General features: G+C 58.0%; 6 protein-coding genes across 6 annotated transcripts; 3 read left to right on the top strand and 3 right to left on the bottom strand.

The window, feature by feature from the left end:
- Positions 1 to 155: 155 nt before the first annotated feature.
- Positions 156 to 857, bottom strand: CDEST_12761 (uncharacterized protein; the record flags this gene model as incomplete). Its single annotated transcript, XM_062928917.1, has 4 exons — positions 156 to 285; positions 345 to 448; positions 517 to 676; positions 739 to 857. 4 exons carry the CDS (start codon positions 855 to 857, stop codon positions 156 to 158), a joined length of 513 nt encoding a protein of 170 aa, XP_062784968.1.
- Positions 858 to 2,094: 1,237 nt separating this feature from the next.
- CDEST_12760 (Putative short-chain dehydrogenase/reductase SDR, NAD(P)-binding domain superfamily) lies at positions 2,095 to 3,093 on the bottom strand (the record flags this gene model as incomplete). The annotated part of the gene is made up of 3 exons (XM_062928916.1): positions 2,095 to 2,465; positions 2,561 to 2,742; positions 2,810 to 3,093. 3 exons carry the CDS (start codon positions 3,091 to 3,093, stop codon positions 2,095 to 2,097), a joined length of 837 nt encoding a protein of 278 aa, XP_062784967.1.
- A 632-nt stretch (positions 3,094 to 3,725) lies between these two features.
- CDEST_12759 (Putative short-chain dehydrogenase/reductase SDR, NAD(P)-binding domain superfamily) lies at positions 3,726 to 4,742 on the top strand (the record flags this gene model as incomplete). The annotated part of the gene is made up of 1 exon (XM_062928915.1): positions 3,726 to 4,742. The coding sequence occupies one exon, from the start codon at positions 3,726 to 3,728 to the stop codon at positions 4,740 to 4,742; it is 1,017 nt and encodes a 338-aa protein (XP_062784966.1).
- Positions 4,743 to 5,824: 1,082 nt separating this feature from the next.
- On the top strand, positions 5,825 to 7,501 carry CDEST_12758 (Putative six-hairpin glycosidase superfamily). Its single transcript, XM_062928914.1, has 2 exons — positions 5,825 to 6,116; positions 6,187 to 7,501. The coding sequence occupies exons 1-2, from the start codon at positions 5,847 to 5,849 to the stop codon at positions 7,498 to 7,500; spliced, it is 1,584 nt and encodes a 527-aa protein (XP_062784965.1). The 5' UTR covers positions 5,825 to 5,846; the 3' UTR covers position 7,501.
- Position 7,502: 1 nt separating this feature from the next.
- CDEST_12757 (uncharacterized protein) lies at positions 7,503 to 11,191 on the bottom strand. Its single transcript, XM_062928913.1, has 8 exons — positions 10,741 to 11,191; positions 10,565 to 10,645; positions 9,764 to 10,461; positions 9,503 to 9,705; positions 9,413 to 9,433; positions 8,942 to 9,340; positions 8,509 to 8,831; positions 7,503 to 8,398 (listed from the first exon to the last, which is right to left on the bottom strand). Exons 1-8 carry the CDS (start codon positions 10,886 to 10,888, stop codon positions 7,653 to 7,655), a joined length of 2,619 nt encoding a protein of 872 aa, XP_062784964.1. The 5' UTR covers positions 10,889 to 11,191; the 3' UTR covers positions 7,503 to 7,652.
- A 534-nt stretch (positions 11,192 to 11,725) lies between these two features.
- Positions 11,726 to 14,012, top strand: CDEST_12756 (Putative major facilitator superfamily, MFS transporter superfamily). Its single transcript, XM_062928912.1, has 5 exons — positions 11,726 to 12,261; positions 12,345 to 12,433; positions 12,523 to 12,810; positions 12,927 to 13,629; positions 13,714 to 14,012. The coding sequence occupies exons 1-5, from the start codon at positions 11,980 to 11,982 to the stop codon at positions 13,942 to 13,944; spliced, it is 1,593 nt and encodes a 530-aa protein (XP_062784963.1). The 5' UTR covers positions 11,726 to 11,979; the 3' UTR covers positions 13,945 to 14,012.
- Positions 14,013 to 14,029: the final 17 nt, after the last annotated feature.

Here is a 14,029-nt window from a genome sequence, read left to right as displayed (position 1 = left end):
AGGTTTGTCACCCTGTGGCTGCCCACCTACCAACTAGATATCAGATATTCAACGTCTCAAACAATCTCACTCGCCAGTAAGACCCGAGGTTCCGATCCGAGGTTCTTGCACTGTCCTGGTACTACCCGAGTTGGCAAACCGACAAACCGACAAATCTATTTGATGCAGGGATCGGTCGTTGCGTTGATAGAGAAACCGTGGTAGACGAGAATGCGGCCGCCGTGCGACTCAAGGTCCGCTTGGCCGGTTGTCAAGTCCTTTTCGACAGTGAAGAGTGTTTGGAAGCTAGAAGCGGCACCGTCAGTCCCGGGATATGGGGCGGGTGGGGTTCATAAATGTCTTACTAGGTTGTGGCACAGGTTCCGTTGGTGATCTGCAAGACCCCAGAGACCACAAAGGACTTGTTCGTCGGCGTCTCGTCAGAGACAATGGTGGTGTTTGGGAAGTGCTGGTTGAACGACGTTAGCCGGCCAGATTTGGGAAGTTGCTGAGAGGGAAAAAGTTGGTGGCACGTACATTCCATTGCACGGAACCGTCGGCGGGTAGAATAGCTTCACGAGCTTGGAGAATCTCGTCCCCCGCGGCTTCCTGGTCACGGAGAACCATGACGCCACCGGGCGCGAACCAGTCGAGAATACCCTCAACCGTTGTCGCGTCCTCAAAGGAAGCAAGGAGTCTAGAAGCAGGATTTCGCGTGAGTTTCTTCCCAAAAGTCATAGGGCTTGGGATTCGTCGTACTCCCTGTACCAGATTCTGAATCCTCGGTCAACCCCGCATGCTGGTGCATACTCTCTCATGTCGATGGCCTTAGTCGCCCCAAGTAACAAGCCGAGGGATAGGATGCTGGAAGACTTCATTGTTTCTGGTTTAATGCGGTGTTCACAAGTAGACTCGATGTGCTGGAAGTCTCATCTCATACCGTAGAAATGAGCTGGAGATGTTGCCAGCTTTATAGCATCTTCTTGGTGGTGGATCAGCTTTGAGGCTGCTAGCCGGATGAGATGGGAGAAGAGTTCTCTCACTCTTGGCAATTGTCATGACTACTTACACTTGGCAATTGTCATGATTGCTTACAATATCATCCACGATTCAAGCCTCGATGTTCATCATCTCGGACACGACGGAGACGCGTTCACGGCATTGGCGTACCGTGTCGGTACTGGGTCAGGTGAAAAGCGAGGAAATGATGGCCAGGGTTGACGTGGAGGATGGCTATGCGGTCCTCATCATGTGCGGTCTCAGGCGACATGATGCTCTTGGCCAAGAACAGTCTACATGGGAGCCTCCATGCCACTGCCAAGCGTGTGCAACAGAGCGCAATTCTAACCATAGAGAACGTTCAGAAGAGATTCGAGTTTTGGGTCAGACGGGAATCACCCTCATTACTAACACACACACACAGCCCCCTTTATTTCCGTGAACTCAACGCAGCTCGGCAGCGGTGGCTTGGATCCGAGGAGAGCATATTCTAATGTCATTTGATTGAGAGGGCTATGTGACTTGCATTCCACTCTTACTTGACTGCCTCAGATAGAGACTATGACGGCTTAGAAATCAATCCCGTCACCGACACGTTCAGGATAGATGGATATGCTTATCCCGAAGCTCCTTTCTCGTACCCCTGTGCTCACCCCTGTGCCCTGCCATCAAAGAGCTCCTGTCGCACGGACGCAGAGAGTTGCCATGAGAAGCTAGGAGACTTTTTGCTTCTTGATTGTTTACCTAATATGGGATGGTTCAAACGTCCATTGGGGCACGGGGAATTTCTTAGCGCCGATTCTGAGATGGGATAGCTTTCGAACAACGGACAACGACGGCTCCGAGCATGGCTTAGAAATGTGAATAGTCTCTTGGAGACGATTGGCCTTCCTCGCCGTCTACGCAAGCCTTGTGAGAGTGCTGCTTGATTTGTAACCTTCCACTGCAAGATGATTCACCTGAGATACGTATCAGATGCATGAATATTGGATAAATGAAATTTCGTTCTACTTGGAAATATCATGCGGAAAGCTCCCTTCAGTTCTGGGAGGAGTGGTTACAGACACAACCACAAGTCACAGAGTCACAGTCACCATCCCATCCCATAGCCAGCTCTCAAAACGATGTGTTGGACGACTTGTCGGCCCACTTGTCCAGCAACTCCAACGTGGCGTTGCACTTCTTCCGGATCGTATCGAGGGCGTCGTCGCCCAGGGCCAAACTGGCGGGGAGCTCTTCGCCCGCGGCCCCGGACCTGACCAGGTCGACGATGCGCGCCGCGCCCTTGGTGGGGTCGCCGGGCTGGTTCTGATGAACCCCTTTGACCTGCGGGTACAGGTTGTCCACAAGGGGCTTGTAGTCGTCAAACTTGGTGTCCACAAAGACGGCCTTGTCGTTGAGGAACTGGGTCCGGAAGTAACCGGGCTCGACCAGAAGCGTCTTGATTCCGAAAGTCTTCGCTTCCAGGTCGAGACTTTCGACGGCGGCTAAAAGAAACACAGGCAGAGTTTGTCAGCGTTCGCCCCCTCCCCTTTCCCCCACCATGGGGCGGTCATGATTCTTGGATAGGGGTCGTATTTACCTCGGAGAGCTGCTTTCGAGCTGCAATACGCTCCCACCGCGGGCAGACCCCCCCACGCCGCGATGGACCCCATGAAGACAAAGTTCCCGCTTCTCTTGGACCGGAAGTGCGGCAGGAAAGCTCGCGCTACCCCCAGAGGACCGAAGACATGAGTCTGAAACACCTTGGTCCAGTTTTCGACGCTCCAAGTTGGAGTTTGGTTAGTCACTTCTCGACTAACGAAGATGGGAGGGGGAGCTTTTCACATACGTGTCGTCCTCGATGGTGCCGAAGTGAGGGTACCCGGCGTTGTTCACAACGACGTCGACTCCGCCATGGATGCCGATGGCTTGCTTGGCCAGCTTGTCAAATTCGGCCTGGCTCGAGGTCAGGTCCAGCTTGAGGATAGTTGCTCCCGCCTTTCGATAGTGCTCGATGCTCGCGGTGTTGCGCGCCGTGGCGATGACCTTGTCACCCGCCGCGAGCAGCGCCTTTACGAACTCTGCCCCGAATCCGGTAGAGCTCCCGGTGATGAGCCAGACGAGAGAAACCATGTTGTGCAGTTGAGTGAGGTTTGTGAAAGCGTGTCTCTGTGTTTAGAAATGGGTAGACAACAAAGCAGATGGGGGCGAAAACCCTCTAGGAATGCCAAGTGATCAAAGGGGCGCCTTATATCTCGACCCCCTTTACTAGTGATACGAGCCACACGCCTTGATGCAAATGCATAAACCTGGGGTTTGCGTCATGCCGGATCAGCATGGCGGAACTCTACGTAACGACGGACTTAACGGTCTCGGGTTGACTTTATGGTCGCCACCCCCGGCAGCCTCACCGTGGGCCTCCTGCGACACCCCATGGCCGTGGTGTCTAGGTCCTGGAACCTGATGGATTACCAAGCGTGGCAGCTTCACGTATGGAGTTAGCTTAAGACCGGGACTGGTTGCCAACAACGCCCACTTTGAGTTTGGGGGGTCCGAGTTGTCGGGAACGTTCCCTATGCCGGGAGAGTTATCAGACTGTCCGATGTGTGTCGACTCTTTGGGGTGGGGGGATATAAAATCCCAGACTTTTCCCCCGTATCAACACCAGTCACTCACTGACAAGCAACAAGGCATTCCTCCTCATCAAAGCCTTAGAAGAACTCGAAGACAACACAGGAAACGAAACAAACATTGAACAACACAACATGTCCAGATACGCGGATTCCCACGTTGACCCCCAGGGCCCCGGAGATGCGCGTCCCACGGCCCTCCAGGTCGTCGAAGACGAGGGGCTGCTGGGTGACAAGCTCGCCGGCAAGATCGTCCTCGTGACGGGCGCGAACTCGGGCATTGGCGTCGAGACGTCCCGCGCCATCCACGCCACCGGCGCTACCCTCTTCGTCACGGCCAGAGATGCGGCCAAGGCCCAGCTGGCTGTAGACAGCATCAAGAACGGTCCCGGGCCCAAGTCCGACGCGCCGATCCACGCCATCGAGCTCCGTCTGGACTCCCTGGCCTCGGTGCGCGCAGCCGCAAAGGACTTCCTTGCCAAGAGTGGCGGAAAGCTGAACATCCTCATCCTCAACGCCGGCGTCATGGCCACGCCGGAGGGGAAGACGGAAGACGGGTTCGAGACGCAGTTCGGCACCAACCACCTGGGTCACTTCCTCCTCTTCCAGCTGTTGAAGCCGGCGCTCCTTGCTGCCAGCACGCCCGAGTTTCAGTCCCGGGTGGTCTCCGTCTCGTCCATGGCCCACCGCTTTGGCAACGTCCGCCTGGACGACCCCAACTTCGAAAAGGACCCCTACGACCCCTGGGCCGCGTACGGGCAGTCCAAGACGGCCAACATCCTTTTCGCGAACGAGGTCGAGAGGCGGTACGGGTCAAAGGGCGTGCACGCCCTCTCGCTGCACCCGGGCATCATCCCCACCAACCTTTCCCAGTACCTGCCCCCCGAACGGCTCGAGGCCATCGCCAAGGACGAGGCGCTGAAGAAGAACATGAAGAGCATCCCCCAGGGCGCGGCGACGACCGTCTACGCCGCCCTGAGCAAGGAGTGGGAGGGCCGCCCGGGCAGGTACCTCAGCGACCTCGTCGAGCAGGGCCCGGCCGACATGGCGTCGCAGAAGGAGGCGGGTCATGCCCCGTGGGCGTACGACGAGGCCGCCGCCAAGGAGCTCTGGGAGAAGTCGAACACATTGGTGGGCTTCATGGAAGAGTGATGCAGCATATCCAGGGAGGAATGCAGGCGGATGGATTGGTGGTGTGAGGGACGAACTTAGCCAGGCCATCATCACAACTGTACACAGTCCACAAGGAACTGCAGTAGAGTCTGTTAAAGCCAGACGAACCAAATTGAATGTCGTTGAGATAAACATGGTAGTGTAAGTCTGCTACAGCGCACAAAAGTCCATCGCATAGTCAACTTGCTTACGCTGCTGGCGAGCTGCAATGAGCCATTTGCCAAGTGTCTCAAGCACTCTTCTTGCGCAGCGAATTAAATGAGGCTTATGGATATCTATTCAACTCTGTGAAAGCCTGTATACGCAAGCTAAGACGCGTCATATATTACAACTGGATCATTCGTAGTCTTTCTCTCTCCAAGTCTTAGTTGGCACTACCTTCGACCGACACAGAGCGCCCTCAGGGCCCTTGTTAGAGCTTCTCACTACACAGACTAAAGGCGTTGCTCTTGGAAATATCATCATTAAACTTGGTTTCCCTCTTAGCTAAACGGTAACAGCCTATGAGAACTCCAAATGCAGATTCTATAGCAGGGCACATCTCTTGGGGTTGAGTTGCCAGGAATAGATTCAAGCGACCAACGCAACGAGTGCATCTGCCCATGCAACTGATTGGATAAAAATTTAGTATAAATTACGGTTTAACACCAACGAGCTAATTGGATCAACATTCACCAGGCGAACTCTGCCCACAGCTCGACATAGGGCATCGGGCATCGGGCATCGGGCATCGGGGGATCGTCCGGGCGAGACACCCACCGCCCGATTCCCGCTCCAACCAGACGCTTTGCCCCGACGCTTCAGCCGGCGCGCGCTTGAATCGACCCGAACTCGCCGTTGTTCCCGCTGCGAAAAGGGCACGACATGTCATCACTCGGGATCAGACCTGAAGTGGTGCTGTGATCCCACGCCAACATCCATCCGTCACAACGCGGGGAACACGGTTTAAAACAGCTTAGCCCCGGGCCTTCGAGCAATCCCACGTCGTGTATCGATCATCTCGTGAGTGGTTGTTCCTGCAAAGCTACCTCTTGGAAAGTCTTGGTACACCATACAACCTTACCCAGTTGCCCCCCCCCCAATATGTCACACCTCAATATCACCAGCCCCGGCTCAACCCTTGCGGACGCACTCTCGGCCACCACAAACGCTGCCTACGCCGAGTCGGACAGCACGACAGAGCTCAACGCTGATAGCGACACCAGCATCTCAGAAACCGGTGGCCTGTCTGACCCTGGTAACCGGCGCAAGATGGGACATTCGAAGCCCATCAAGGAGCAAGTTGGCGGGCTGTACGAAGAGAATGTCACGGCCAAGATCTTCCGAACCGCCGCCAATGCTCTGGTTGAAAACGTCAGTCGAGAAAACAGGGAACCCTCGGGTCATGGGAAGTCTTTTGCTAAAACCTCACATAACGATATAGAACCCCCCAACGGCGTATCCGGAGTACGTGCTGCAGACGGGGCCGGACGCCGGCAAGTATATCCTGCGAGAGGCCTCGTTCTGGACCTGCGGCTTCTTCCCGGGGAGCATCTACTCCCTCATCGAGAGGCTTGTCAAGTTCCCGCAGACCATGCCGGGCGGGAAAGACAAGGCGGCCCTGCTCTCGAGACTGTGGTCCCTCGGCGCCGCGTGGTCGGAGCCGCTCCACGCGACGGCCAAGCGAACAGACACGCACGACATGTCTTTCATGATCCAGCCCTCGATGAGGGTCCGGTGGGAGGTCGCACAGGACCGGCGGGCGCTGGAGTCCATCATTACGGCCGCGCGGGCACTGCACACGCGGTACAACGCCACCGTCGGCGCGATCCGGTCGTGGGACGCGCTGACGCAGCACGGGGTCGAAATCACGAGCCTCACGGACGACTTCCTCGTCATCATCGACTCCATGTGCAACCTCGACCTTCTCTACTACGCGGCGGCCCACACTGGCGACTCCGACCTCGCCGAGGCGGCCACGACGCACGCCAAGACGCTGATGGCGGCGAACCTGCGGCCCGAGACGGACCCCCGGGGGGTCGTTCAAGGGAAACTGTACAGCACCATCCACGTCGTCAACTTCGACCCCAAGGACGGCGGCATCAAGGAGCGGCGAACGGGGCAGGGGTACGCCGCCGAGTCGACGTGGGCGCGGGGCCAGGCGTGGGCGATCCTCGGCTACGCGCAGACGTTCCTGTGGACCGGCGACGCCGAGTTTCTCGACGTCGCACGCGGGCTGGCCGAGTACTTTATCCTACGGCTCGAGACGTCGCCCGACTCGGTCGAGTTCCCCGTCGAGGACAGCAAGAGCGGCGAGGGCGGGGAGCGCAGGACGAAGGGCCGGTACGTGCCTCTCTGGGACTTCGACGCGCCCATCGAGAACGAGGCATTCCCGCTGCGGGACTCGTCCGCGGGCGTCATCGCCGCCAACGGCATGCTGGTCCTCTCGCAGGCGCTGGCCGGGCGGGGTCTCGCGGCCGAGAGCGCGCGGTTCCAGGACATGGCCGTCAGGATCGTCGCGGACACGTTGGACTTCTCGCTGGCGGCGGAGAAGGCCGAGCTCGTCTTCGGCGACGGCGACAGCGACATCGGCACCAGGGACGTCGAGGAGGGCCGCACCTTCGACGCCGTCCTGAAGAACGCGACGGCGAACCACAACGCGCGCGACCACAAGCGGTACTGGGACCACGGCCTGGTCTACGGGGACTACTACTTGATTGAGTTTGGCAACAGGCTGTTGAAGATGGGGCTGGTGTAAGCAGACTATTTATCGATATAAAGAAATGGCGAGTGAGGGTATATCGTGCACAGTCATAGCTATAGAATCCGAATCATCTTGGCCGCCCTCCTTTCGCTTCTTCCCCTTCTTATCATGCTTCTTCTTGTCCTGCTTCTCTTTCCTCCCGTTTCTTATCCCATCCGCGAGCCGTCGACCTGGCCCCATCCGTTCACCGGCATGGAGGCGTTGTTGCCATTGTTTGCCGTCTGCGCCGTGAACATCATGTCGTCGAAGCTGATGATACGGTCCATCTCCATGAACCGCTGGTCCATCAGCATGTGCGAGATGGCGGACAGCTCGTCGGGGGCGTCCGGGTCCCGGGGCGCGAAGCCGGTCGACATCGGCATGGGCGAGCCCATGGGCCCCATCATCGAGCCCTGCCGCAGTTGGCCAGGAGGTTGTTGTTGCTGTTGCTGCTGTTGTTGTTGTTGATTCGGGAAGATGGGCTGAGAATGTCTCCGTTGGGAGACGGCCACGGTCTGGCTCGGCACCATCGGGCTCGACGCAGGAGGCGGCGCCATCCTGCTGAAGGAGGATGACGACGAAGGCTGGGCGAACAGAGCGTTACCCTGCTGGTGGCTGAAGGCTGGCGTCTGGGCGGCAGGACTGCATTCTTGACCTTGACCCTGACTCTGACCCTGACCCTGACCCTGGCCGCCGATGCCGCTCGAGTACCCCAGAACGTCGACGTTGAACCGCGGGTCCGCCTCGCACTTGCGGTGCAGCTCGCGGAGCTGGGCGGCGTACTTCCCGGCGAGGCACCGGCCGTTCTTCTCGCGGAGGACGGGACCGACCCACCGCCGGGCCATCTCTTCCATGCTGTCGACGAGGATCCAGAACTCGGGGGCGAGCTCGGCATCGTAGTATCGCCAGTGGACTATACAAAGGTGTTGTTGTTGTTGTCAGCAGCAGTCAAACAAACACCATACAAGAGTCCCGACTGGAGACGGAGGGCCATCTTCTCCTCAAGGACCGAGCTGCACCTACCGAGGAGCACTCTCGCGCTGATGAAGACGCAGAAGGCGAACTGGCTGGTCGCCGGGCTGTTCTCGGGCGTGTACTTGAGATACTTGCGCGTGATGGTCGTCGTCTCCACGGCGGCCTCCTGGCACGTCTCGGCGTTGCAGAAGCTGGGCAGCTTGACGATGCCGGACCACCGGGCTTCCGGGTATGCGATGCGCTGGTGGAGCAGGATCATGGACGTGTTGTGGGTGACGTGGGCGAGCGTCAGGTTGGGGTCCATGTTGATGAGGGCCGGCTGGCGCGAGATGTTGGAGTCCTTCCACTTTTGTGGCAGAAACATTTTCCAGCTATTGGTGTCAGTCAGTTGCTGGGCGCGGCCGGACTTATGGTCTTGGAGAAGGGGTTGTTGTTGTTGGTGGTGGTGGTGGTGGTGGTGGTGATGATGTTTCCAACTCACTGTACTAAACGCAGGTCCAGCTCCTTGAATCTCGTCAGCCAGCTAGAGACCTCGCCTCTGTCTTGGAAGTTGATCTTCTGCTGTAGAAAGTACGTCGTGACCCTGCTGAGGCTCTCCGTCGCCTCGATGCAGTAGGCAAAGGCCCCGACGGTCGTCATGTCGACCGTGTTTGGCCCCTTATGGGAGCTGGCGCTGACCGGCGTCTGCGGCGGCGCCTCGGCCGTTTGCTCCGGGCTCGGGTAGTGTACGGGCAGGAAGGCGATCGAGTTGCCCATCTTGGCCGCCGAGCGGTCCCAGATGCCGAAGAAGGGCGTGATGACGGGCTCTTCTTTGTGCCACAGCCCGCCGTCGGCCGGCAGTCTGCGGTGGACGTCGTCGGATGTCAAACTGGTGTTCCACCTGCGTAGGGGAGGAGGGTTAGGGTCAGTCATGGTGACATTCGGCCTGCCGAGTTGTGAAACGTGATCTTACCCTGTTGTTACGGAGCAGAACCTGGAAAGACATTAGTATCTCACCCGGACAGTTGACAGACAATAGGATAAAAGGCTAGGTGAAGCCCACCTGTCTAGGTTGAAGATGTTCCAAAACACACGACGTCGTTCTTCTTCTTCAGTCCAGTTCTGGGGAGGAGGGATCGAAGGCAACGGCTTCAACAGGGGCTCTTTGTCTTGGTGATCGGACTCGATGCTCAGTTGAAGGTATTCAACCGTTCGGGTCAGAGACCCGACGACTGACCAGGCCTTGGAGGCATCGCCGTTTCCAATCTTTAACACATCAGCAACACCCTATAGCCTGTGATCGAAAGAGTGATGAAGTACTCACATCGTTGAATGCCAGGATGACCAGAGCTTGCAGGTTCTCGACGGAGAGCTGGTCCATGGCGTTGAGGATGACAATGTCCCTCGACCGCAGGGCCCGCCGCTCAACCTCCTGCGCCGAGGGACGCGTCTCGGGGCTGTCGACGTATCGTAAGGCCGCGACGACCATGGCGTGCAGCACCACGACGAGCCGCGGGAGCTGTTCCGGGTCATGCACCCGTCTCCGGAACTGGGTCTCGTGGAGGATCGGGATCCACGGCTGGATGATGTTGAAGTAGACGTTGATGACGTCTTCCAGGAGGTCCGGGGGCGGCAGGCTCGTCGTGATGTTTTCCAGGTCTTCTAGGGGGTACGCGAGGTCGATGTTGGGGTTTCCGCAGCTGTCTACCCTCCGCCTCTTCCTCGGCTGGTTGTGGGGATGCGAGACGACTTCGATGCCGTCCACGGTGTGTCGCCGGGAAGAGCTGGACGTCGCCGGCGAGAGGACGGCATGGTCGGCACCTCCTTCGGGCGTGCCGGCCTGCGAGTTCAGCCTGTTCTTGGAGTTGAGCTTGTGCAGCTCCCGGGCCAACAGGGAGAGAATCCCGACGACGTTCTGGGACTCTGCCGGTGCGTGGCCGCCGGACTCGTCGTCATGGCCGTGGGAGCCGGGGAAGCTCCTCTCCCCGTGGGACTTTTGCAGCAGAGCATTCTCGAGGACCTCTGCAACGCGCGACCAACGTTGTCAGTTCTTTGTGGCCCGAGACAACAACCAATATGCACGCTTCCGAATCCCTCCCCCTACTTCGGGGTGTATGTCACGTACCGACTCTGCGGTTGAGACTCTCGACCGCTCCGGGCTTGATGCCCGGCTTGTTCTTCTTCAGGTCATAGACACATGGTGAGTCTGTTAGACGCACAGCAACCAATCAGCATCCATGCGCGCGCTCGCGTGTCCAGAGAGATCAGAAGAGCAACAATCAGGGGGCGATTTTGACGTACCTAGCCGCTTGCAATGGGAGCAGACGGGTTGGTCGCGCGAGCACCGTAGCTTGCGGCGTCGGCAGCCTTGGCACGAGGGGATATCGTTCTCTGACGTGCCGTCCTGGGACTGGGGCCCCGAGCCCGAGGCCGACGCGGTCAGATCCATGTGTGGTCGGTGGTCCCTCCTTTCTCTCGAAAGATCGGCGCGCAGCGGGTTCGCGGCGGCGACGGCGGCCGGAAGGGGTCCGGGGAAGCGGGTGGTGGGCTTAAAGGAGGCCCCCGGGGGAGGGGGGGGGGAGAGGGGGGAGAGTGAGACCTGATGAGTGACAAGAGAGGAAGCAAGCAAACGAGGCGTGATGCGGCGCGTGCGCTGCTGTGCTCCCGTCGGATGCGTGAGAATCGTCGGCCCTGGAATCGTGCGAGGCGACGATGCAAGAGGGGTGATCAAAAGAGGATTTCCGTGCTTATGAAGTGGAAAGTCGGGGAGACTGGGGGACGAGGGGGGGCGGGTTGTGTGGGCTCTATGGAGAGAGGAGGGACAACTCTCTCTCTCTCTCTGTGTGTGTGTGTTTCTCTCTCTTCTCTTCTCTCTCTCTCTCTCTCTCTCTCTGCCTGCCTGCCTATCTCCCGAATCTCAGTTCATCTCTCACCTTGTTCTCGCTAATACCCTGCCCTTCCTTTCCCCAAAAGAGACAACCGAGGCGTTTTGCCCCGCACTCTGCACTCTGGGGATGTCGGAACCGGGGTGAAAACAGGGATTGGTCGGTTTGTCACTTGGCCAAGTGACTCTGGTCGAACGAGGTTGGTGCGGAGAAACGGGGTAGAGTGATGGATGAACAGGGGGTGTGATGAACAGGGGGGGAGGGGAGGGGGGAAAGACGTTCCGCGCGAATTAAGCACTCCGGTCTCCTTTCGGCCGATGCCCGGCACCAAGCGAATGGGCCGAGGCCCTATTATGTACTGCCGCTCATCGTGGAGACTGGAGCTTGTGTGGAGGAGGGGGAGAAAATTGGCTTTATCCGGGGTTGATGCTTATGATGGGAGGCAACGTCGTAGCCAAGTCCCAAGCCAGAATAAAAAGATGCCGAGAGTCGCGAGAGTTGCATTCGTTGTGTGGATTCTGTTAGTCCCGTCAACTCAGCTAGCTCCGTTGACTACTGGTATTAGTAAACGCTTCCAAACCTTGCGATAAGCTGGGAAGACGTCGACAACACTATACATACTCACACCGATCGAGCCTCAACTTGGCAGTCGACAATGGCCACAACGGCCCCCACGACGGTGACGGAGGAGAACCAGCCTCGACATGACGACCTTACGGACTCGGCTGGACGCCCCGTTGTCAAGGACGCGGCCGTCCCAGCCGTCGCGGCTTCGACCGTCATGGAAGAGGCCGGCGAGACCGAGAACGAGCCGCGGAAGAGATCTCTCTGGATAGCCTGGCTGTACATGTTCGACTGGTATCCCTCGCACTTGTCCAAGGAAGAGTCTCATTTCTTGAGGAAGCTGGACGCGTTCCTCCTGACCTTTTGCAGTGTGGTTCGTCTTTCTCCTCTTCTCCCCCGATCAATCCCAAGATTGCCTTATTGTTGATAATCTCTAACCTCCTAACCCATTGACAGGCATTCTTCCTGAAGTGGCTCGATTCTTCCAACATCAACAGCGCATACGTCTCCGGAATGAAGGAGGAACTGAAGCTCTACGGAAATGAGTACGAAACCGCTGGAACCCCGATTATCACAACACACCGAATGGAAACAAGCAAGAAACCAAACAGCTAACAAGCTTTCTCAAAACCAGATACTCGCTCTTCCAGACCTTCTACAACGTCGGCTACATCATCTGCCAGGTCCCAGCCATGCTAATCCTGTCCCGGCCAAAGTACTCGAGGTACTTCCTGCCCACCATGGAGGTGCTCTGGAGCATCTTGACGTTTGCGCAGTGCAAGCTGCAGACCGCGCCCCAGATCTACGGCACCCGCTTCCTCCTGGGCGTCCTCGAGACGCCCGTGGCCTCGGGCTCGCTGTTCATCCTCTCGTCGTGGTACAAGCCCGAGGAGCTGTTCAAGCGCGCGGGCTTGTGGTATGTGTAAGTCAGTCTTGGGGGTGTGTGTGTGTGTGGATGGATGGAGGGGAAGAATCCACGAGCAAACTGCTTTTCTGAGATAGCAAAAACCTCTCGGCTTACAATCCATCGACTACCAGATCCAACAACTTTGGCGTCATCCTCGGAGGCTACCTGCAGTCGGCCGCCTACACCAACCTGAACGGCGTGGGCGGCATGGCCGGGTGGCGCTGGCTGTTCATCATCGACGGATGCATCAGCCTACCGCTCTCCGTCATGGGCTACTTCATCTTCCCCGGCATGCCGACCAGCGGCAAGCCCTGGTGGCTCTCCCAGAGCGAGTACGAGCTCGGCCAGCGCCGCATGCGCGACGAGGGCGTCGAGGAGCCCAAGAAGATCACGGCCCAGATGCTCCGCCGGCTCTTCTGCCACTGGCACTGGTACGTCGGCGTGCTCGCCTACGTCCTCTTCCTCTCGGGCGCCTACCCCCACGGCCAGATGAGCCTCTGGCTCAAGTGGCAGGCCGACAAATGGGGCACCTACACCGTCCCGCAGATCAACACCATCCCCACCGGCGCCCAGGGCGTCTCCGTCATCGCCGCCGTGCTGGCCACCTCCCTGTGCATGGTCTACCCGACCTGGGCCATCTTCCAGGTCGTCATGGCCATCTTCATGTTCGCCAACATCTGCCAGATGATCTGGTTCATCCCGCACGGCCTGCACTTCACCGCCTACTATCTCTTCGGCGTGAGCGCCGCCGTGACGCCCATCCTCGTCCCGACCGTGAACTACTGGATGAAGGACTCGGCCGAGGCGCGCGCCTTTTGCACGGGCAGCATGTTGGTGAGTCAATCCGCACGTCTTGATGAGATTAAAAAAAGATCCCCTGATGCCCACTTCGCATGCTAACCGCCCACACCGCCGCAGACTTTTGGTTTCGCTGTCTCGTCCTTCTACCCCATCGTCGTGTTCCCCGTCATCGAAAGCCCTCGCTGGAAGAAAGGGTATATTGTTAATTTCTTTTTTATCCTGGGCTGCTGGTTTTTCTTGTCACTGGGCTTCTTCCTGATTCGCAGGGAGGAGAAGCGTCAGAAAGAGAGGAGGGCGCTGTTGGATGAAGAGCACCTGAAGGGCGGTGATGTCAAGCACGTCGATTAGATGGGAGACTGTCCTCCCATGAGTAGATACCACAGATGAGTGAATGAGATTATCCCCCTGTCTTTCTATCCTTTGTTATTTGATG

This window comes from Colletotrichum destructivum, chromosome 8 (assembly GCF_034447905.1).
Source record: "Colletotrichum destructivum chromosome 8, complete sequence".
NCBI classification, from domain to species: domain Eukaryota; kingdom Fungi; phylum Ascomycota; class Sordariomycetes; order Glomerellales; family Glomerellaceae; genus Colletotrichum; species Colletotrichum destructivum.
This window is presented reverse-complemented; position numbering and strand designations above follow the sequence as displayed.

Excerpts from the sequence above, each read along its gene's own strand:
- CDEST_12758 (XM_062928914.1), top strand. The coding sequence starts at position 5,847 with ATGTCACACCTCAATATCACCAGCCCCGGCTCAACCCTTGCGGACGCA. Across the intron at positions 6,117-6,186 it reads CCAATGCTCTGGTTGAAAAC|AACCCCCCAACGGCGTATCC; the intron begins GTCAGTCGAGAA and ends ATAACGATATAG.
- CDEST_12757 (XM_062928913.1), bottom strand. The coding sequence starts at position 10,888 with ATGGATCTGACCGCGTCGGCCTCGGGCTCGGGGCCCCAGTCCCAGGAC. Across the intron at positions 10,646-10,740 it reads CTCCCATTGCAAGCGGCTAG|ACTCACCATGTGTCTATGAC; the intron begins GTACGTCAAAAT and ends TGCGTCTAACAG. Across the intron at positions 9,434-9,502 it reads AACATCTTCAACCTAGACAG|GTTCTGCTCCGTAACAACAG; the intron begins GTGGGCTTCACC and ends ATGTCTTTCCAG.
- CDEST_12756 (XM_062928912.1), top strand. The coding sequence starts at position 11,980 with ATGGCCACAACGGCCCCCACGACGGTGACGGAGGAGAACCAGCCTCGA. Across the intron at positions 12,262-12,344 it reads TCCTGACCTTTTGCAGTGTG|GCATTCTTCCTGAAGTGGCT; the intron begins GTTCGTCTTTCT and ends ACCCATTGACAG. Across the intron at positions 12,434-12,522 it reads CTGAAGCTCTACGGAAATGA|ATACTCGCTCTTCCAGACCT; the intron begins GTACGAAACCGC and ends TCTCAAAACCAG.